This window comes from Arvicanthis niloticus, chromosome 6 (genome assembly GCF_011762505.2).
Source record: "Arvicanthis niloticus isolate mArvNil1 chromosome 6, mArvNil1.pat.X, whole genome shotgun sequence".
Lineage (NCBI taxonomy): Eukaryota > Metazoa > Chordata > Mammalia > Rodentia > Muridae > Arvicanthis > Arvicanthis niloticus.
This window is the reverse complement of record NC_047663.1, coordinates 16,399,301-16,421,934: the sequence shown is the minus strand read 5'-3', so window position 1 is coordinate 16,421,934 and position 22,634 is coordinate 16,399,301. Positions and strand designations below refer to the sequence as shown.

At 52.0% G+C, this 22,634-nt stretch overlaps 1 protein-coding gene across 1 annotated transcript; it reads left to right on the top strand.

Annotated features, from left to right (window-relative positions):
• Nucleotides 1-741: 741 nt before the first annotated feature.
• On the top strand, nucleotides 742-21,607 carry LOC117711678 (angiotensin-converting enzyme). The gene is made up of 25 exons (XM_034507492.2): nucleotides 742-1,101; nucleotides 1,745-1,912; nucleotides 2,515-2,608; nucleotides 3,375-3,518; nucleotides 4,124-4,315; nucleotides 4,845-4,942; nucleotides 5,230-5,402; nucleotides 5,745-5,968; nucleotides 6,253-6,397; nucleotides 6,635-6,733; nucleotides 6,946-7,068; nucleotides 7,472-7,683; nucleotides 8,335-8,471; nucleotides 9,337-9,495; nucleotides 9,732-9,819; nucleotides 11,759-11,902; nucleotides 12,070-12,261; nucleotides 13,925-14,022; nucleotides 14,211-14,383; nucleotides 16,561-16,784; nucleotides 17,088-17,232; nucleotides 17,553-17,651; nucleotides 19,586-19,708; nucleotides 20,009-20,196; nucleotides 20,382-21,607. Exons 1-25 carry the CDS (start codon nucleotides 841-843, stop codon nucleotides 20,612-20,614), a joined length of 3,936 nt encoding a protein of 1,311 aa, XP_034363383.1. The 5' UTR covers nucleotides 742-840; the 3' UTR covers nucleotides 20,615-21,607.
• Nucleotides 21,608-22,634: the final 1,027 nt, after the last annotated feature.

The window sequence follows — 22,634 nt, the reverse complement described above, 5'->3', positions numbered from 1 at the left end:
GGAGGAGACAGGGAAATGACTGGGAGTGTGGAGACCTGAGGTGACTTGAAGCCAATCTCAGGGGTAATTTCTCCATTTTTAAAAAAGCAGGGGGTTGCTGTAATCTCTCAGGCATTTTAAAGCTCTCTCAAACATGCAACGTCGAGGTTCTAGGGCTCTGTTGGGACAACGCAAGGATGGTTCTTGTGAGTTGAACAGCCGACTGTCAGCTATGTACCCAAAGAGTAGGCGAAGGCCTGCCAGTGCTTGTGGCCTATTCTGTGGCTCTCCCTCATAGAACAGAATAGTTCCAATTTCGAGGCATCCCAACAACCCAAGCCCAAGGTGAACTGGCTGCTGATATCTGCAGCACCTAGCCAAGGCGCCTGTCAGGACACCTAAGCTTTCTGCACCCACGCAGGCGACCCCTTTCTTCCATGACTGGGCAACCTGAAGTCCATCCCAGTGGCACCAGCCAGCTACCCACCCCCACCCCTTGTCACTCAAGAGCCCAGGAAAGCTTGGAGGGTTATGCCAAACCTCCTGGGCTCTATGGCCTGAGAATACGTGGTGGCGGCCAGAGGGCAGCGGGCAGGGACCCCTTTCTAGCTTCCTCTGAGAGAGCCCGACCCAGCCCCATCCCTCCATCCAGGCTGTTCCCTGGCCCCTCAGGGCTCCCCTTGCCTAGGGCGGGCGGGGAATCAGCCGGGCTCGCGCTGCCGGGGACTTTGGAGCGAGGAGGAAGCGCGGAGGGGCGGGGAGGTGGGGGTGTGTCGGGAGGCGGCGGTGGCTGGGTTTTATAATCTGCAGGGCGGTCGCGGCACGGGAGAAGGGGCAGCGTCGCACCGCGCGCACCGCGCCATGGGGGCCGCGTCCGGCCAGCGGGGGCGGTGGCCGTTGTCGCCTCCGCTCTTGATGCTGTCGCTGCTGCTGCTGCTGCCGCCGTCGCCCACCCGGGCGCTTGACCCTGGATTGCAGCCGGGCAACTTTTCTCCGGACGAGGCAGGGGCGCAGCTCTTCGCTGACAGCTATAACTCGAGTGCCGAGGTGGTGATGTTCCAAAGCACCGTGGCCAGCTGGGCGCACGACACCAACATCACGGAGGAGAATGCACGTCTCCAGGTGGGGGCCCGGGCCTGGGCGGGGGCGGGGCGCAGCAGGGAGCAGCGGCCAATCACAGGCCTGCGGTCAGTCGTCTGGGGCGGGCAGCAGGCGCCAGGGGCCCCCAGCCTCAATCCGGAAAGCCCTGAGCACTGAGATCCCTAATGGGACCCATGCCATAGGCTGGACCCTTCCATTCGCTCTGCGCATTAGACAGGCTATGATGCTCCAGTGCGGGCTGGGCACGTGATCCATGCCAACACAGGGATGGAGTGGATGAAGCTGGCTCCTCTGAGGCCAAAATTCCTCCCGGAGTGGCATGGGGCAATGGCTGTGTACAGGGTACCCGGCTTGGCTCCAGCACCCTTGCCCTCTGGCAGCTGCCTGACCTCCTGTTGAGTTTCTTTTCCTAGCCCTCCACTCACTGTCCCCTACTCTGGCCCCACTTTTTCATTTTTCCCTTAAATCAGATTCCCACACTTTCCAACCAAAGGGCTCAGTAGAAGGGGTGCTGGTCCTGCAAGCTCATCTCCAGGACAGGATCTCTGCGGGAACAAGGGGTCCGGAAGCTCTTAGCCTACCTCTGCTCTCTCAGTACTATAGCCTCTTTTACATGGCCTCTTCCTGAGCTGGACTACTCTTTCCACCCTCCTGGTGACTACAGGAGGAAGCGGCCCTGATCAGCCAGGAGTTTGCAGAGGTCTGGGGTAAGAAGGCCAAGGAGCTGTATGAGTCCCTCTGGCAGAACTTTACTGACTCAAAGCTGCGAAGGATCATCGGATCTATTCGGACCCTAGGACCTGCCAACTTGCCCCTGGCCCAGCGGCAGCAGGTGGGTCTGAGAGTGAAGGCAGAACTTGAGCGTCCCAAGTGCCTATTATGGCTGGGAAAGCAGCTCGGCAGACCGGAAGGGACTTATAGTCTGTATGGATCTTGGCTATCAGGAATCTGGTGACCAATCCTGTTCACAGGCTTTTCCCTCCAGATGCATGATGTGACAAAGTACTTTATGTTGTGGAGTAGAAAGTCAAATACAGGAGCTGGAGTGTAGCTGGATTACCAGACTAGTCTAGCAAGTGTGAGGCCCTGGGGTTCATGCTTAGGATTGCATTGTACATACAAAGAGAGATGTGCTCCCCCCCCACCCCCCACCCCCCCACACAGCACCAGATGCCAGGGGATAGAAGGGGATTCATGCCCCCTGTGAGCTGGGGACCAGTTGATGCTTGTCTCAGCTCTCTGGTCAGTATTACCTGCAAAGGCTGCTTGCACTGAAAGGGGCTTCAGTATAGCAGTGGTTGGAAGAACTGAGTGGCCTTGTCTGAGTCACATCCTTTCTCCAGGCCACTTTTTCCTCCCAGCCAAGGGGGTGGGAAGATTAACTCCAAGGGCTAATATTTGGTCACTAATATTTTCTCAACTCCGACTTGGCAGTACAACTCTCTGCTTAGCAACATGAGTAGGATCTACTCCACTGGCAAGGTCTGCTTCCCCAACAAGACTGCCACCTGCTGGTCCCTGGACCCAGGTATGGTCCTGTCCCATCTCTGCCGGGGGTTTCCTGGTCCTTCTGGGTCACCTCTAGGATGAGGTTTGTCAGTAAATCAAAGGCACTTGTACCCTGTTGGGGCTGGAATGTGCAGATGTACCTACACTTCTGCCCCACACCCCTGATTCTCCTGGCAAACTCACTTCAGGGACCCTCTAGCACAGTGGTTCTCACCCTGTGGGTTGTGACCCTTTTGGGGGTCAACCGAACCTTTCACATGGGTCACCTAAGACCATATTTACCCAGCACAGATATTTACACTATGATTCACAACTGTAGCACAATTACAGTTGTAAAGGAGCAACAAAAATAATTTTAGGGTTGGGGGTCCCCACAGCATGAAGAACCATATAAAGGGTGGAAACATTCCGAAGGTTGAGAACCACTGGGCTAGCCCACCCCCCACCACCGAGCCTTCTTCTGGTCATCTAGCTCTCCTTTTAAGGGTCCTTTTTCTAAAAGCCTCCCACAAACCTTGGGTCCCTTGGCGCTTCACCACAAGGTCAGCCATTCTATGCAATGAGCCATGGAGAGAGTGTCTATTCTAACCTCTAAGTGTCCTGTGTCAACCACCTTAGACATTTTCCTAGGAGCAGGGTCCTGCCTGGTGCTCTCTTTGAATAGCTTCATCCCACCAAGGCCACAGACTGCCCTTGGTCTGGGGATTCTGTGGTGTGGAAGCTGGTGGGAACGAAGACCAGTGTACCCCTCTGGTTTTCTAACCGACCCTGATCCCCTTTCTCAGAGCTCACCAACATCCTGGCCTCCTCACGAAGCTATGCCAAGCTGTTGTTTGCCTGGGAGGGCTGGCATGATGCTGTGGGTATCCCACTGAAACCCCTCTACCAAGACTTCACTGACCTCAGTAACGAAGCCTACAGACAAGACGGTGAGCCTGCATCTTCCTCTCCATGGACAGACACCTTTCCTATCTTAAGGCATTCTTGTCTGCTGTCCCCAGTGAGCCCCAAGCCCCTGAGCTAGATAAAACAGCCAGTCTGGTGGTCCCAAGATCTCATAGCTAGTGGGAATGGTATGAAATCTGCAGCCAACAGACCTTGTTGTCTTATCCCTCTTACTGATGTCCTGGTACTACCTGTGGCACTGCTCCCAGCCCTAAGACTCTCTACCTCTTTGGGCTCTCAGATCTGTTTGGCTGGAGCCTAGAGTAGACCTTGATATGATGACCCATACCTGTAATCCCAGTATTTGAAAGGGTGAGGTAGGAAGATGAGGAGTTTGAAGGTAGCCTGAGTTACACAGTAAGACTCTGGCTTTAAAAAAAAAAAAAAAAAGAAAAGAAAGAAAAGGCTGGTTATGGCACTCGACTGTAATCCCAGAACTCAAGAGACTGAGGCGGGAAGATCTTGAGTTCAAGGCCAGCTTGAACAACAGTCTCAATCCAGTGCTTGGAGTCAGGAAAATGGTCCAGTTGAAGCTAGGATACGGACAGCCAATGGGTTGGGCTTGACCTGCACTCTCCCACCCTGTTAGGCTTCTCAGACACAGGAGCCTACTGGCGTTCCTGGTATGAGTCCCCCTCCTTTGAGGAGAGTCTGGAACATCTCTACCACCAACTAGAGCCCCTCTATCTGAACCTCCATGCCTACGTCCGCCGTGCCCTGCATCGCCGCTACGGGGACAAATACATCAATCTCAGGGGGCCTATTCCCGCTCATCTGCTGGGTAAGAACCTGGACCTCGCTGCTCAGAGCAGCTCAGGTGCAGGAGGATGCCTAGAAGAGGGAAGATGGGTCACCCTCATGGTGCCTCAGGCGTGTGAAATGTCATGACATTTGCTTCCTGATGCAGAAGCCCCCATGGCTCAATGTCCCCACCAGCCTGGAATCCTGCTTAATAGAAGGGGACACCGAGGTTTATTTAGGGTGTGCAACAATTTAGAGCCAAGAGAAAACAGTAATAGAGCAGATCTAGGGGTCAAGTTAACAGCTTTGGCTGCAGGTTCGGGGTTAGTGGCAGCCTTGTTGTAGACTATGACGACATGAGCCTGTGAGTCTGAGGCCCCTTGGTGAAGGATCCTGGCATAATCAGAAAAGACACCAGTAACCAGTTCTGTGGAGCCCACAGAGAGTCAGGAGACAGAGCCTTTGGCCCAAGGGTATATAGGTGCTGATACTTACCCAGGGTAGCATATCTGAGAAACAGAAATGGCTGGGCAGGAAAGCAAGCTGTCCCACTTGTTTCTTTCACGTAGGAGACATGTGGGCCCAGAGCTGGGAGAACATCTACGACATGGTTGTACCTTTCCCAGACAAACCCAACCTTGATGTCACCAGTACAATGGTACAGAAGGTAAGGTCTGGGAGTCAGGTCCCAGGTGGGCAATGAGCTGGAGTCGGGTCATGTGATAGGCAAGAGACCCCCTCCCCTTTCCTGCAACAGTGACCTAGGGTCTCTGCCCACGGGTGGCAAAGCGATCTGCTGTGGTCAGTAGTGCTCTACCCTTGGGAAGTGAGGCCCCTGAGCCTTAGATACTTTTCCCGGGCTAGAAGCTGTCTTGAGTGGAGATCACTACGTCTGAGCTCAAGGCATGGCTCCATGTGGTTACCTCCTGACCTGTTTCCTTGCCTGCTGGCCAGGGCTGGAATGCCACACACATGTTCCGGGTATCGGAAGAATTCTTCACCTCGCTGGGGCTCTCACCCATGCCCCCTGAGTTCTGGGCGGAGTCAATGCTGGAGAAACCAACTGATGGACGGGAGGTGGTGTGTCATGCCTCTGCCTGGGATTTCTACAACAGGAAGGACTTCAGGTCAGAGCTGGGGAGTGGAGTGTGCAGGGGCTCTGAGGCGGTGGCTATGACACCAACCTGCATCTGTATTGGGGGACTGGTCCATTCCAGGGCAGTAGAGTGTGGTACCCCATTAGCCCACTATCCCTGAAGCTTTGAGGAACAACCAGCTGTGCTGTCTTGGAGTGGAGGAGGCCTTGAGTGGTGGTGGGTCAGGGCAGGCTCAAAAGGGTTGCAAGCTCCTAAACACTCCTCACCCCAGGACAGAGTCCTCCTTGGACCTGTGTTCCTCCAGGACTAGCCCCCACAGTGTGCTGGTCCCTGCTCTCAGCATCACCTTCATCTCCACTATCTCCACTCCAGGATTAAGCAGTGCACACGGATCACAATGGACCAGCTGTCCACAGTTCACCACGAGATGGGCCACGTGCAGTACTACCTCCAGTACAAGGACCTGCCTGTCTCTCTGCGTAGAGGTGCCAACCCTGGCTTCCACGAGGCCATTGGGGATGTGCTTGCACTCTCTGTCTCTACCCCTGCACATCTGCACAAAATTGGCCTGCTGGACCACGTTGCCAATGACATAGGTATGGGGGGGGTATCCAGCCTGGCTCGTTCAGATCTCCGACCACAGGAGATCTCCACTGCCCCCCACTCTACCTTGTCCTTATTTTTAACTTGAGACCCCAAATACACTCACCCTGAACTTAGCATTCACCCAGAGTCCTTATCTATGCAGGGCTTAGAACTTGAGGTTCACATGCTCTATCTGCCCAGCCTCGCCTCCTGCCAGATGGCCCTCCCCCAGGTCCACTCTGCCCTGGCTGGACTCTCTCCTTCCCCCTTTTTCTTTCTTCCTGTTTCTGGACAGAAAGTGACATCAATTACTTGCTAAAGATGGCCCTAGAGAAAATCGCCTTCTTGCCCTTTGGCTACCTGGTGGACCAGTGGCGCTGGGGGGTCTTCAGTGGACGCACCCCACCCTCTCGCTACAACTTTGACTGGTGGTATCTTCGGTGAGAAGAGGGTTAGGAAAAGTCTCACCCAGGGGACCTCCTGCCTCTACCAGTCTTGTCCCTTCCTTTCTAACAACATCTGCGCTCCTCACTTCCCGCTGAAACCTCGCCTTCAGGAAGTCTCCCTCATTTCCCAGGCTGGGGAAGGGATGGGCTAGGGGTGGAACTGGTATCTTTCTGCAAATCTCAGGAAACCTGTCCAGCCTAGGGCCTTAGGATTTACACATCCTCTTCTAGAACCAAGTATCAGGGGATCTGCCCTCCAGTTGACCGGAATGAAACCCATTTTGATGCTGGAGCTAAGTTTCACGTCCCAAACGTGACACCATACATCAGGTATCTCTGCTCTACCCATCCCTGCTCTGTCCTCCTTCAGACCCAAGGGTTGAGAATCCGAATGGTCCTTCCTGGGCTACGCTCCATTTCTGCCTTCTTCCCAACAGACAGCCCTTAGTCCAGCTGTCACCTGCAATACACAGGATACAGCCTGAGCAAGGGACCTCTGTCTAGCTCCCCACACTCCTTCTCGAACCCGTCTGTGCCCACAGGTACTTTGTGAGCTTCGTGTTGCAGTTCCAGCTCCACCAAGCACTGTGCAAGGAGGCAGGGCACCAGGGCCCGCTGCACCAGTGTGACATCTACCAGTCCACCCAGGCGGGGGCCAAACTCCAGTATGTGACAGGGATGAAGAACAAGAGGAGGGGCTGAGGGAAGAGGCTGGTGGAGGGCATTTCTTTGGGGAGCTGCCTGCTCTGGTTGGAAAACCACAAAGCCAGACTCTTGTGGAGTAACCCCTTCCCCTCTCCTCTATTCCTTCATATTCTTTCCCTCCCTCCATCCCCTCCCCCTCTCTTTTCTTTCCTCCTTCCCTCTCTCCCTCTTTCCCCTGTCTCTCTTTCATATCAAATATTAAGTAGGCCTTCAGCTGCCATGGGCCAGGCAAATATCCCCTACCAGCCTCACGAAGACCCCAACTCTAGAGTTCTTTTACTGATGAGGGACAAATGAGCAATGGCACTGTTGTGGGTCCCACCCTGTATCCCCTGTGCCCACAGTGGTCACTCTGTTTGGCAGGCAGGTGTTGCAGGCTGGCTGCTCCAGGCCCTGGCAGGAGGTGCTGAAGGACCTGGTAGGCTCAGATGCCCTGGATGCCAAGGCACTGCTGGAGTACTTCCAACCAGTCAGCCAGTGGCTGCAGGAGCAGAATCAGCGGAATGGCGAAGTCCTAGGCTGGCCGGAGTATCAGTGGCGTCCACCATTACCCGACAACTATCCAGAGGGCATTGGTAAAGCTCTGAGTGAGGGTGGACCGGGACCAAGAGAAGTCCTGGCCTCTGGCCTCTGGGCCCAAACTTCAGCTTCCTGGTCAGTTTGCTGCCAGCTGAGCCCTGGTGTCTTTTGCTTCTGTGCCAAGCCACCCCTGGGCTCATCCTCAGGGTTCTATAGCAAAAATGGGTATGTCTTTCTCCCAGGATCCTAGAGACAATGTGCCCAAGTCTGAGGGCCCCTGGGGTCAGGCTGGCTGGCACATTGCTCTATGAGGTCACACTGCAGGCTCTGCTCTTATTGGCCAGTGGTGGGGGCTGCAGGGCTCTGCTCTCCTGCGGCCATGGGCCAAGGTTGGGCTACTCCAGGACTGCCCAGCTTCCTCTTCCTGCTGCTCTTCTGCGGGCACCCTCTACTGGTCCTGAGTCAGGTGGCCACTGACCACGTGACAGCCAACCAGGGAATAACAAACCAGGCAACAACCAGAAGCCAGACAACATCTCACGAAGCAACAATCAGCCAGACAACCCAGATCCCAAGTGGGACTCCTGGAAGGGGGCAGAGCCATGAGGGGGCAAGGAGCCAGGGGCCAGCAGGAGGGAACTCCAATGAGACCACACCTTGTGGTAAGGAAAGCAAAGCCTGTCTGTTTTCCTCCTCACCTCCTACAGACCTAGAGACTGATGAAGCCAAGGCTGACAGGTTCGTGGAGGAGTATGACCGGACAGCCCAGGTGTTGTGGAACGAGTTCGCAGAGGCCAACTGGCAATATAACACCAACATTACCATAGAGAGCAGCAAGATCCTGGTAGGAACCACTTCCACCAACTCCAACATGAAGCATGTGTGCACACAAACACACACACATACACACACACACACACACACACACACACACACACACGGCACAAGCTGTCAAGATTGGTGAAAAATCTAAACAGAGTTGAAAACAATACCCTGTTTCCGACTTAGTGGGCTTAGACTCCACACCTGAGGAAATTTCTCTGGTTTACCATTCTCCAGTCTAGGACTCTCAGATTAATCCATTGTACATCAGTGATTTATAACATTAGAACGTTATAGCATCAGTGTTATAAGTGACTTATAAACGATGTTAGTGTCACTTCTTAAAGGACTGGCAGCCTAGTTGTCAACACTGAGGGATCATTCCCGTGTACCTTGGCCCTTCCTCTGTGACAGAGAATACATTATACTACAGAAAGCCAACTAGCCATGTACTCCAACTATTGGGTGCTAACGTTGACTGAAGACCCATTATGTGCTGCAGCCCCTGGGTCCTTGGTACCTCAACTTCTCTTCCTGCACACACCCCTTGGCAGTTATGCCTAAGCCGTGAAATTCTTCCCATTTCAAAGATGCAATCCCTGAATACTCAGGATGGGGGGGGGGGGCTTCTGTCTAACAGCACACGGCCCTCATCCTAATGACACTTGAGGCATGCTAAGCTCCCTTCCCTGCAGGCGTCTGCCAAGGAACTCATACTAAACCTAATGTATTAGCAGATGGTCCAGGTTGAAGTGGAGGGTATTTGTCAGGGCAAAGATACCAGCCTAATAAAACGACACCTCTTCACCACCACCTTCATAGACCCTCCTACACAGAGGCCATGCCAAATATCCTGAGCCTGTGACATCACCCCCTTGTACCCTCAGCTTCAGAAAAACATGAAAATGTCCGACCACACCCTGAAATATGGCACCTTGGCCAAGACATTTGATGTGAGCAACTTTCAAAACTCTACCATCAAGAGGATCATAAAGAAGGTTCAGAACTTGGACCGGGCAGTGCTGCCTCCCAACGAGTTAGAAGAGGTGTGCAGCCATGTGGAGCAGGGAGTGGGGACTGCTGGGAAGTGAGCCACATCCTGGCTCTGGGTCCATGCTACTCTCTTGATTTGTTAAGTCTTAATATGGGCCGTGTCTGCACGTCTCCACTTTTCCCATAACTGTAACACTTTGGGGGTACATGCTCCCATGGGTCCCACCCGTAGTACCTGGCGTCAGACCAAAATGGGGGGCTCTTCACTACCCTCTCCTTCCCCTTACAGTACAACCAGATCCTGCTAGACATGGAGACGACTTACAGCATAGCCAACGTTTGCTACACAAATGGCACTTGTCTGCCATTGGAGCCTGGTGAGATTACCCTGGATGAGAGGGGGGACTGGCTGGTAGGGATGAGGATGCTGTCAAGGGAAGGGCTTTCTGAGCTCCTTTCCACTGGTAGAACTGCTCTGCCCCCACCGAGAACCAGAACCCCATCCAAGTTTCCCTAATCCTCTGCCTCTGTAAGGTTGTCTCACCCGCCCAGAATTCCTCGGCTCTCTTTTTCCTTTTGCATGTACCTCAGAGCAGTGGACTCTCGAGCATGTGTTTCAGAGGCTCAGACCCCAAAACGGAGAGTCACAGACCTTCTAGCCTTAAATCTCCACCTCCTCTGCCTTCCTGAGATCCCCCTCCCTTGCTGAAGAGGAAATGGGAGCCAATGAATCATACAAGAGTCCCACAGCCCTAGAAACGCCAAATTAGAACTTGGCCTCCTGTTCCTAGCTGATACCGGTCCACATCACACACACACACACACACACACACACACACACACACACACACCCGCTACTGAACCTTTCCGCAGCAAACCACTTAGGAACTGGCTCATAACCACCTCTCTCCCGATACACAGATACTCACACAGCCCACTCTTCCCCAGGTTGGTGAGCCAGAGTCATAAGCATTCTTTGCGAGGAATCTTTAACAGAAGCTGTTTCCTCCTGACCCCACCCCAGCTCCCAGGGTAGAACAAGAACAAATAGAAGGGGAAGTGGAACATAAACAGGAGGAAGAGAGACGCCCAGGGCAGCGTCTACCCTATAGGTAGTGGACGTGGCTACACACGCAGAGGGAGAGTGAACATCTCCGTGCTTCCTACACATGGGTGTGTAAGAACTCCTGGGACATGCATGAGTGCATGTCTGGGTGTATATTTCTAAATGTGGATATTTTAAAAAACATTTGGATAGCATTTGGTACCCCTTTCATACAGCATTTTGATCTAAGGCCAGGCCATCTGGTCATAGACATAATTAAAAGGTGCGTGTAGACGAGTGACTCATTAGAAAGCAGACACAGAATTCTGAAAGCAAGTCTTTGTCAATGAAAGCTAATTAAGTTTACCTTTTTCTGTGACAAGTGTATATGACATAGAATGTTCCAGAACAGAGACCCTGAGCACAAGTTCAACAGTGAGAGCTTGGGCCACACCAGATGCTCCAAGCCTTCTCCATGTAGGCCAAGGGCAGGAGGGAAGGCACTAGTTTCAAGATAGACGCCTGCAGTCTTGTGAGACCCTCACCCCGGCCTGAGGGTTGGATGCTACCTGTGTTCTTACTGGGGTTTCTCAAGCAGAGTGGCATTCACAGGACATAAACGCGGGGTCTCCTCCTTCCTGGGGGCAGCTCAGATAGTTCTCGCCTCTATACAGCCCTTACCACTACTGTTTGATTAATTTCAGCCCAACAACAATTTGCAAAGGATGCTGGGGTCCTCAGGGCCACAGCAATGAGAAGGCACAGCCCCGTGCTCAGGGGCCGAGCTCTCCCACTCCAGCTCCACATGCCTGGGAGGGCTACAGTCACTTCCTTGGTTATAGATACGGAAAGAGATAGGTCCGTGGAGAGAGCACTTGAACTCAGGCCTGTGAAACTCCACAAACCATTTCTCCCAGGGAAAGGGAATTTATGAGAAAACCTTTTGTTTCTGCTTTGGCCTGGCCACACCCTACCCGTGGACACAAGCATGTCATTAAGATGCTCGCAAGAGAAGAACAAGGCTATTTCTTTCAAAGTGTCTGAGGTTGCGTATGGGCAGCATGTCACCCCAGGTGGGCACCTAGGAGCTGCTCACGGCCACTGGCTCCCCATCTTTCCCCCCTCTCGCTAGACTTCCTGCCCGTTTTTGTCATTTCCAAGTGCTCTTACCAGTTTTATTCCAACTCTGAAACTCAATGACCAAGTTTCCTCATAAACAGATGAGAGGTAAACCATGGACCAAGGCTCGTTATCTGACCCCTTCCTTCCAGATCTGACAAATATGATGGCCACATCCCGGAAATATGAAGAATTGCTCTGGGCATGGAAGAGCTGGAGAGACAAGGTGGGGAGAGCCATCCTTCCCGTTTTCCCAAAGTATGTGGAATTCTCCAACAAGATCGCCAAGCTTAACGGTGAGTTACCAGTGCTGGTACCTCTGGCTGGCTGTTGCCCAGCACCTCAAACTCTTCAGAGGTCCTCTAGGAGCCTCAGGCTAGGGACAAGTAGGGCCCTAGAGGTGTCAGGGACATATTGGGTGAGTGATGGCTGTTGGGATAACTCGGCTGCGTGTCCTGTGCAGGCTACGCTGATGGAGGGGACGCATGGAGAGACTTATACGAGTCTGACAACTTGGAACAAGATCTGGAAAAGCTGTACCAGGAGCTGCAGCCACTCTACCTGAACCTGCATGCCTACGTGCGCCGTTCCCTGCACCGCCATTATGGATCCGAGTACATCAACCTGGGTGGTCCCATTCCTGCCCACCTGCTAGGTAAAGACATGGGTCCAGCTTTAAGGAGGTGGACAGTGAAGGGGCAAGATAGTGCTAGCCACAAGGCAGAGATCAAGCCAGAACAGTGACAGAACATGAAGCTCTGAGGGAGCATTGCTAAGGCTGAAGTGGAAAGGGGTTCAGGGAACTTCCTACTCATCTTTCGTACCACAAATGTTTGCTTGTTTGTGGCGCTGAGGATTGAACCCAGGGCCTTATATGTGGCAGGCAATCACTCTAACAGTGAGCCACTCTCTCCAGATTTTCCAGTGCCATGGCTGCCACAGAATTAAGATGTACAAGCCTCTTACCATCTTTTAGGGGGAAGACCACATTATCCATCATGCCCTGAGATAGCAAGATCCAGGAGTCTTGGTGTAGGGCTTGGAGAAGTTTCATATGAACCTTGAAAGATGTGAGGTTTTGGCAGGGATGGGATGGAGGGTCTGGGTCAAGGTGTGACAATAAAGAGTCTTCTAGGACTTTAAATATTAAAATAACCCTGAATGTATGAAGGAGAAGGGGAGGAATACAGTAAGAGAGAAGAGCTAGGGGAAAGCAGAGGCCACTGTGTTCTGCCCCTATTGGGTCAGTACTTTCCTGGTGTTATTACAGTGAAGCCAGAGAAAGCACATTTAGAGGTCATTTGGAAGACGTCCCCCCAGAAGGTGGTTCTACTGTGGGTCTGATTCTCACTCACCCACTTGGAGCATTGCTGCATCCCAAGAGCCTGGCTGGCCCTCCTCCATCCATCCCTCTTTGGGGGAGTCCAAAGACAATCTAAGTAGACATCAACTCATGGAGCCCAGGAGGGATGCAGGACAATCCAGGTGGCCAGGGATCCAGGCTGGGGCTGAGAATTTCATCCCCAGTGATTAGAGGAGAAGAAAGTCCATAGCATAGCATAGAAGAGCAGAGTAGAGTAGAGTAGAGTAGAGTAGAGTAGAGTAGAGTAGAGTAGAGTAGAGTAGAGTAGAGTAGACTTCCCCCACCAACATTCCCATTCCCTTCTCCTCTCTCCACCGCTCTCCCTCTGACACACTCTCCCTCAGCTAGGGTAGACCCCTGACTCTATGTGGATTTTTGAACTTTCCACTCATTCTGAATGTCTCTCTCCTCTCCAATCCTGGAGAGCTGGGCTCTTAAATCGACACTAAACTCTGGGGCATTAGCCGTTTGTGGCCTGCTAGCATTTAAAACCAATCTCGTCTCTTAGGAGTTATGGACGCCTCTTGGGATTATGTAATTCTCTCCAGACCCAAGGTCCTCTGCTACACAGTACCAGGAAGCAGGCAGGATTACAAGTTGTTATATGCCATGTGCTTTGGGTTGGTGTTTGGAAGTGGTGGTCATGGGTGCCAGTGCTCCAGGGACTTGGATTTCTCTTGTGGAGGACACCTTCACAGCTCATGAGTAAAGACTACCTTGATTCCTAATGACTAGCAAGGGTTTCACCTGCAACCAATATTGGAAGTAACCTTGTGGGCTGGGTATGCAGGGGGAGACCTGCACATCAAATACTCGGCACAGTCTGCAAACAGTTGGTGCTCAAGAGATACCACCTTGATTGACAGGATTGGGATCTGGCCCCTCTTCCTGCAGATTTCTCTGAACCTAAATGATTATGTTTCCTCTCTGCCACCTCTTTCCCCCTTGCTTCCAGGGAACATGTGGGCACAGACCTGGTCCAACATCTATGATTTGGTGGCGCCCTTCCCTTCCACTCCCAATTTAGATGCCACGGAGGCCATGATAAAGCAGGTCAGTGAAGCTAAGACAGCCATCTGTGAACCTCCTGAGGGAATGAGGGAGGGAAGGCCCAGATGGGAGGGCAGATACTCTCCCTCCCTCTAGTATAGCTCTCTCACATCCTCTCTCCTGTCACAAACCATTGACACCAGTCTGTCGATCAGAAACCCCAGTTTGCAAAAAACTCTCTGTGCTTGCAGGGATGGACACCCAGAAGGATATTTAAGGAAGCTGACAACTTCTTTACCTCCCTGGGGCTGTTACCTGTGCCCGATGAGTTCTGGAACAAGTCCATGTTAGAGAAGCCAACTGACGGAAGGGAGGTGGTGTGCCATGCCTCAGCCTGGGATTTCTACAATGGCAAGGACTTCAGGTCTGTCTGATTGGAACTAGGACCCTTATCCTAAGTCCAGGGACAAGGATATGGCTCTATGGCTATCCCCTCAACTGGAGTGAAAAGGACAGACGGGGACAGTTTGGGATGATGTTGGGGTGACATTGAGAATCGAGAGTCAAGGAGTTTGAGCCAGTTCCAGGCATGAGAATCAGGTTGGGAAATTCCATCTAAGAAACGAGAGCCAGAAGTTATCAGCAGCTCTGTCAGTGGTCAGTTGGATGCTTAAGGTCACAGACCTGATGTAAGCAAGCTCTGCGTGTGCTGCAAAGCCTCCTTTGCGTATTGCCGGTCCCTCCTGTGGGGATACCACTGGTACACAGCGAGCTCGGCACACTCACCAACACAGACAAGGCATTGTCCTTATACACTTGGGGTTAATTACCTACAGCTGTCTAACAGACTGCCCCAAAATCTAGTGGCATCAAATGACCTAGCTGATCCTCAAGGCTTCATGTGCTGTGTAGGAGGCGCTCACTGCAGGACAGCTTCAGGCAGTGCTCGGTGAAAGTGCCCTTACTCAGCAGTGACAGACATGTCAGAGTATTTAAAAACTTAATTAGGCCAGCAAGGTGTCTCAGAAAATAAAGGTGCTTGCCATCACCTCTGATGACCTGGGTCTAACCCTCCAAATCCACATGGCGGAGGGAGAGAACGGACGACTTTCAAAAAATGCTGTCCTTCGATGGCCCTGGGCATACCGTGGCAGGTGCACACACACATAAATATATAAACCCTTACAACTTTAATTAATTGGCACTGGGGGAAGTGACTCCTAGGGCTTTGTGAAGGCTGGAAAAGCATTCTGTCACTAAGTCACACCCTAGACACAGCTGGAGTAATTTTATTGTCTCATCTGGAACCATTTGCCCAGGATGTAGTTTTGGCTATTGGCTAAGTTTTTCAGTTTTCCTCTACATGTAGTGCCTAGGTTAGAATGTTCAAGGTGACCTGGTTAGGGTGTCTGGTTAGTGTGGCTGGAGAAGCTTGGGGTTGATCAGGGATCTTTTTGGCACAGCCTGGCAGATGTATTAAATAGAAGCAGCCAGGTTTTTCAGTGGCTAAATTTAAAACTGGCATAGAGTCCTGTCTGCTATGGGTCCCTCGTGCCTCTGGCATTCCTCTTTTTAGACAGAGTCTCACTATATAACTTAGGCTGGCATTGAACTTGTGATCCTCCTGCCTGAGGCTCCCAAGTGCTGGAACCATAGGTATCTTTAACCTTAAATGTCTACCACATTCTGCTGGCTATAGAAAGGCCCAAGGATAACTCAGATTCAAAGGAATCGGGGAAGACTATGTCTGGGTTGGGGCAGAGATACCCTCCCCAGCTAAAACAAGTGAATATAAAGTTAGGATAGAAACAAAGTGGGGTTCATGGGGTTGGGGAGTGCTTCCTAGCCTGGGACCCTTTGAAGGCATTAGGGCTTGGAGCTGTAAGGTCCAGGTACATTGACAAGGTGATCGGGGATCTTGGGGGTGAGGATTTCTGTGGGAATCTTTTTTTATGAGAAGTCAGATACAAGGTAGGCAGACTCCACCCTCAGTGGGTCAAGGATGTTGGGCAGCTCCTCCTCCCCCTCCTCATAAGAAAGAACTATGAGGCAAACCCGCACTGAGAGACTCTGCTTAGATTTCCAGGCAGAAGTGCCCAGCGTTGGAAGCGGCTTGTAGAGGAGAGAGGGATTGATACAGGAGGCAGAAGCCTTCTGGCTTGGACAGCTCTATAACTGCCATTCAGCCCTGGCTATTAGCATTCTTCAAGTGAATCTACTCCATGGTTTTGGATTAAATGAGATGCAGATTACCACAGCCCGGATGTTCCCCTGGAAGATAAAGTTCATGGGAAAACACTGGACACACATTCTACAATGTTCATAATTTATGTCTTTGGGGCTGCAGAGCAGGTCAAAAAACAATAGACAGGGTGGGTTGGAGCTACTCAGGGAAGCTAGGGACAGAGGGATGGCTACAGTGACCTTTAGAGACTTCTAGCTGTCAGGCTACTTCTTTCTTAGGGTCGCTTGATTTCTCCTTCCCATCATGCCATACTCCTTGCATACACGGGGAGCATGTCTGCTTCATATGATGCATGCACCGTGGTCCCTTTGTGCCTTTGATATTCTAACACCCCTTCTCCCAACCCCTGTTCCTAGGATCAAGCAGTGTACCTCTGTGAACATGGAGGACTTGGTGGTGGCCCACCATGAAATGGGTCACATCCAGTATTTCATGCAGTACAAAGACCTACTTGTGACCTTTCGGGAGGGTGCCAACCCTGGCTTTCATGAGGCTATTGGAGATGTCCTGGCTCTGTCAGTGTCTACCCCAAAGCATCTCCACAGTCTCAACCTGCTTAGTAGTGAAGGCAGCGGCTACGGTGAGAGAGGGCAGAGACCCTGTTGGCCAGGCTGGGGACCCAAAAGAAGGACTTGGGAGGTGGGAAAGATAAAGATTTTGTAGAACCCCACCCCACCCTCTGCACAAAGATCTGAGATAGACCATTAGGAAGGGAAGAGGACCCAGCAGGATGAGCCTGAGAGGAAATCACACAGAGCATCCTAAGAAAAATGAAGAGATTCAGCACCTTCCTTCCCTCCCCCGACGGACCTGAGCTGATAGCCCCCCAATAAGAGGCAGGCATGAGCCTGAGGCTGTGTTCTTTCTGTCTTTCCCTTGGCAGAGAATGACATCAACTTTCTAATGAAGATGGCTCTCGACAAGATCGCCTTTATCCCCTTCAGCTACCTCATCGACCAGTGGCGCTGGAGGGTCTTTGATGGAAGCATCACCAAGGAGAACTACAACCAGGAGTGGTGGAGCCTCAGGTTCTAGAACACTCTGGTGGGGGTGTGGATAGGAAGGGATCTCTGAATTGTCTGCATGTGCTTTGAGTGTCTACAGATGAGCCAGTGAAGCGAGTGTGTGTATGTGCGTGTGTGTGTGTGTGTGTGTGTGTGTGTGTGCGCGTGCGCACACATACCAGTGATAGGGGTCCCCTGGGGTAGCTGTATACAGGAACACAGCATGCAGGAGTAGAGGATATTCTGATGCAGGGACCATTCTTCAAGTAAAAAAAAATACCCACCCCCCCTCTCAACTTGGTTCTCCCTAAGCTCGCCCTCTTCCACATCTTCCTCTCTGACAGGCTGAAGTATCAGGGCCTCTGCCCTCCAGTGCCCAGATCCCAAGGTGACTTTGACCCAGGGTCCAAGTTCCACGTTCCTGCGAACGTGCCATACATCAGGTAAGACTGGAGGAGAGGACGCCATGAAGGGTGGTGTTCATGGGTTTATGTTTAAACTCTCACCACTGGGCACTCCATGATGGAGCTGCCCATCAAACCTGCAGGAGCTGGCTCATGACACACGGGTCCCCTCACCTGGTACCAAAGCCATTTCTTTAAACGTTCTTTGGATAACATGAGAGTTCACATCAACTACAAACAGTTTAAACCAGAAACTTCGCCAGAAGACTGGCTATTAGTTACAAGGCCTAGTCTAGGTAGGATTTCTGTTCCAAAACAGGTTTTATTCTGCAGCCCAGGCTGGCCTGGAGCTAACTGTGAAGTCCAGGCTGGCCTTAAAGTTACAGCACTCTTCCTATCTTAACCTAGCCTGGCAAGTGAGCCACCACACCCACTACTGACAGGGCAGTTGCCACGTGGCTGGATACTGACTTGGGCCCCATTGATTGATTTGTTTTGAGGCAAGATCCCTTCGTGGGGCCTTTGCTCCAATTGAACAAACTGCCTGCAATACATATTGACTTATATCTGAAATAGTCTGTAGTTTGTAGCCCAGGACTGAAGGCCCTGCTTATGTAGGAGGCTGGGTGGTTAGTGACAAGTTAGTTACCAGTTTGAGGCTCAGAGGAAATCTTTGAACAATGTCCTCTGTCTCTATGAGTATCCATATTCTCACCTTGATCTCAACACAAGGGCTAACAACTCAGCCACCTTTCTATACGGAGCATGCTTGGGGACATGGTAGCTGTGGCCCTCCATTGTGAATTATTCTCTTAAGTGAGTTGCGTCAGCCCCCCTGGCCTGTGCATCATTCAGCCATAGCATAAGGTGGCCAAGGAAGCTCGTTTCCTTCTCATGCTCTTGGGGGTGGGGTGGGGCAAGGGGTGCTTACTCAGGGTGAGGAAGGATGGGTGTGGGACCCAGAGTTGTGACTAGGCAGATCTCAGGACAGAGTTCCTGGTACCCAGGCTAGTACCTGATATCCAGGCTACAGAGGACAGAGAAGGCCTCTCAAGAAGGCTAAGCTTCTTACAGGACTTGCCTCTAGTAATCTCTGGAAGCCAAGGGGAGGCAGGCCCTGACACCAGGACTAAAGTCAGCCAGCACATACTAGGATGGATGGAGTCTGGGACCTGGAAAGAAAGGCAGCACTCGCTCTCCAAGGTTACAGAGGACCAAGGAGCAAGAAGAGTCATTGCTGGGACCCATCAGCCTTGACCTAGACAAGTGCCCTAGTGAGGACATTTAGGGACAGGTCTCTGGGTGAGGCCACCACCACCTACCAGATCTCTTAAAGTCCCAGCTTAAGCACAATTATCCAGACAGGAGTGAGCAAAGGAGACTTGGCTCTCCAGAAAAACACATCTCACCAGCCTGCAGCCTGCATGAACACTGAGGAAGTGCCAGGAGAGTGCGTAGCAAATGGCTTTTGCCCAGAATCCAGAGGAAGGAGCCTGTTCCGTTACTCAGAATGTTTAAAACCAAAGTTGGTATGGTTGCCCAGGCTTGACTGGCAGATTCCCACCAGGAAATTCCTGCTACTTCAGATAAGACTGTTCCCGCTGCCTTCTCTACTGAGAAGGCCCAACCTCGTCTACAGACTCCACCCAGCAATCCCTAGCTTTCTGCCCCATCGATGGAAACCACACAGCCTGCCAAGGCTTTGATGGGCTCTTTTGTTAACCTCTTCGTGCCTGCTCTTTGAATCCCCTTGGAGCAGGAACATAGGCAGCCTGTGGGTGGGCAGCATTCACAGAGGCATAGCTGGGAAGATGGGACCAAAGGCAATGGTGACATCCTGACTGCATCCAGTGTCTCCCGTCACTGTCAGAGGGGCTTGGCATGAGCAAGCCCCTCCATCTTCACCCCACTCTACCTTTCCTCTAGTTTAGACACTTCACCCACGATGCATGTCACCCCCTTCCCCACCCCAGGTATTTCATCAGCTTCATCATCCAGTTCCAGTTCCACGAGGCACTGTGTCACGCAGCTGGGCACACGGGTCCCCTGCACAAGTGCGACATCTACCAATCCAAGGAAGCAGGGAAGCTCCTGGCGTGAGTGTCCTTGAACCTTCTTTGACTCTTTGGCCCTGAGAAGCCACGAAAGCTATCCTAGGAGCACCAAGAACAGCCAGGAAGAGCCTGAATCACCACCCTTGACATGTCACCTCCAGGAGGACACTGGAGTCCCTGGGGGCCTCCCCTCTCCACCCCTGCCTCAGACCTATTCAGGCTTTCCCAATCCTAAAGGGATGTTTAGGCTGGGAAAATGGGTTTGGAGAAAGAGTGACAGACTAGGTAAGAGAATCCAGGTCCTTTTTACTCAGTTTCCCTTTCTCGGGTGCTTCCCCTCAGGGATGCCATGAAGTTGGGCTACAGTAAGCCATGGCCAGAGGCCATGAAGCTGATCACGGGCCAGCCTAACATGTCAGCCTCCGCCATGATGAATTACTTCAAGCCACTGACAGAATGGCTCGTCACAGAGAACAGGAGACATGGAGAGACACTGGGCTGGCCAGAATACAACTGGACACCAAACACGGGTACTACCACCCACCCCACCTCCAGTCCCAGGCCCAGCTCCCAGAGATCATATAGGGCTGAACCCCATTCCCAGTCCAGACAGAATCCAGTCTGATCTCAGAACAAGAACAGGGACACCAGAACACAAGACCCCAGCCCACCTGTCGCCCTGCCCACCGCCCTGTCTCCTTGCTTCCTCGATCAGCTCGTGCAGAAGGCTCTTTCCCAGAGTCCAGCCGCGTCAACTTCCTGGGCATGTACCTGGAGCCACAGCAGGCCCGTGTGGGCCAGTGGGTGCTGCTCTTCCTAGGCGTTGCCCTGCTGGTGGCCACCGTGGGTCTCGCCCATCGGCTCTACAACATCCATAATCGTCACAGCCTCCGCCGGCCCCACCGTGGGCCCCAGTTTGGATCTGAGGTGGAGCTCAGACACTCCTAAGGTGACTCTGCTGGCAAGGCCAGCAGAGAAGTGTCCCATAAGAAACTGGATGGGGGACATGGTGTTTGAGTGACCCTCAAACCTCCTGAGCCTACATACCCTAGCTGAGCCTTCCTCCTTTGCTGTCCCCATCCACTCTGCCCCCCAGGCCCAGCCCCCATTCTTAGATACCTAGCATCTAACATGGACTTCCCTGCCTAGACTCTGTGAATACAATTAAAGGTCCTCCCCAACACCTGAGTCTGTGTCCCTTGTGGGAGGCCAGGGACAGAACCGGCTGCTTGCCTGTCTCCTAACAGTCCAGCAGGATCCTTTACTGGTTGCCTTCTCAGTCTCTCTCCAAGCAGGAACCTAATCCCAAGTGCTCTGGACCCCATACCCCACAACCTTTCCCACCAGCCTTCCTAACCCACCAGCCCTGGTGAGGTGGCTTGTGCCCTGCTCACCCAGGCACTGCCAGGGAGGATCCTACAAAACAGAGAGAAAGGACGAAGGTTCTGTGGGCTGCCTCCTGCTTTACATGTGGATACACTATGGATGGCTCATCCTGTTCCACAGTGACCTCTGTGTGGGTGTCTCAGGGAGAAGGCCCTGGATGCCCTGGAAGGGCCTGACTCACGAACATGGAGCGTGCCGAAGCCCTGCAGGTTCACAAGTAGACAGCCTGGGTTCCCTGATGGAGCCACACAGACTCCGCCCATGGGAAAGAGTATTAAACAGTGACCGAACAGTGGGTTTCCTGCTACAACCCACTCCCTCATCCCAGAACACACCCCCTCAGCCTAAGCCATCCATTGGAAGGCCTACTTGGATTTTGGGGGTGTCACTTGAAGTAACTTTTAATCTACATATTTATGTGGTAAATTTGGAAAGTCTGAATAAAAAGCCCATGATAGCAACATCAAGAAATATAAGCTCTGTTAGCACTTTGGTATCATCCAGCCTTTCTATTTTATTTTTCTCTCCATATGATATAAATGAGGTACCACTATATTCTATGTGTCTTTTTTCCCTTTAACATAATGCATCTGTTTTTTTAAAAATATTTAATTACCAAACCTAGCTCTTGGCCAAATGGAAAATGGTCAGATTTCTGGGGCAGAATCTTGCTTTCCATCTGGGTCCCACCTCTGTTAGCACCCTCAGCCCAAATTGTCTCTAGGCTTTGTCTCTCTCTCTCTCTCTCTCTCTCTCTCTCTCTCTCTCTCTCTCTCTTTTTCTCTCTCGCTTTCTGTGTGTGTGTGTGTGTGTGTGTGAGAGAGAGAGATGTGTCTGTGTATGTGCTCTCTGTGTGTGTGATATGTCTGTGTATGTGCTCTGTGTGTGTGTGTGTGTGTGTGTGTGAGATGTGTCTGTGTATGTGCTCTGTGTGTGTGTGATATGTCTGTGTATGTGCTCTCTGTGTGTGTGTGTGTGTGTGTGTAATGTGTCTGTGTATGTGCTCTGTGTGTGTGTGATATGTCTGTATGTGCTCTCTCTCTCTCTCTCTCTCTCTCTGTGTGTGTGTGTGTGTGTGTGTGTGTGTGTGTGTGTGTGTGTTATCTGTGTGTGCAGGAGTATGGAGTTGAGGAATTTTGGATTTACAAGAAGGTGGAAGTTTACAATTCAGCAAGACAATGAAACTTATAAACACACCCTCTGGATTGTTCCAAGCTATATAACTACAGACTTTAGTTCCCCCACCCCACCCCCTTCCCTTTTGCAATTTGTTTGCCAGACAAAGGTCATTGTCACATAACCTCCTTTCCTATTTTTATAAACTACAGAGGTTCGTGCTGTCTCTCAGGGCTGTGGGCAACGTGAGGTCACCAACCTTCACCCAGAGGACCAAGCTTCAGGCTGAGGGCAAAGGATTTCACCATGTGGTTACTGTGGCAAACTTATCGTGTGTGTGTGTGTGTGTGTGTGTGTGTGTGTGTGTGTGTGTGTGTGCACATGTGCATGTGAGCTAGCTAGCACCCTTGTAGAAGTCAGAAGACAACTTACAGAAATCTGTTCCCTACTTCCAGCATGGTTCTAT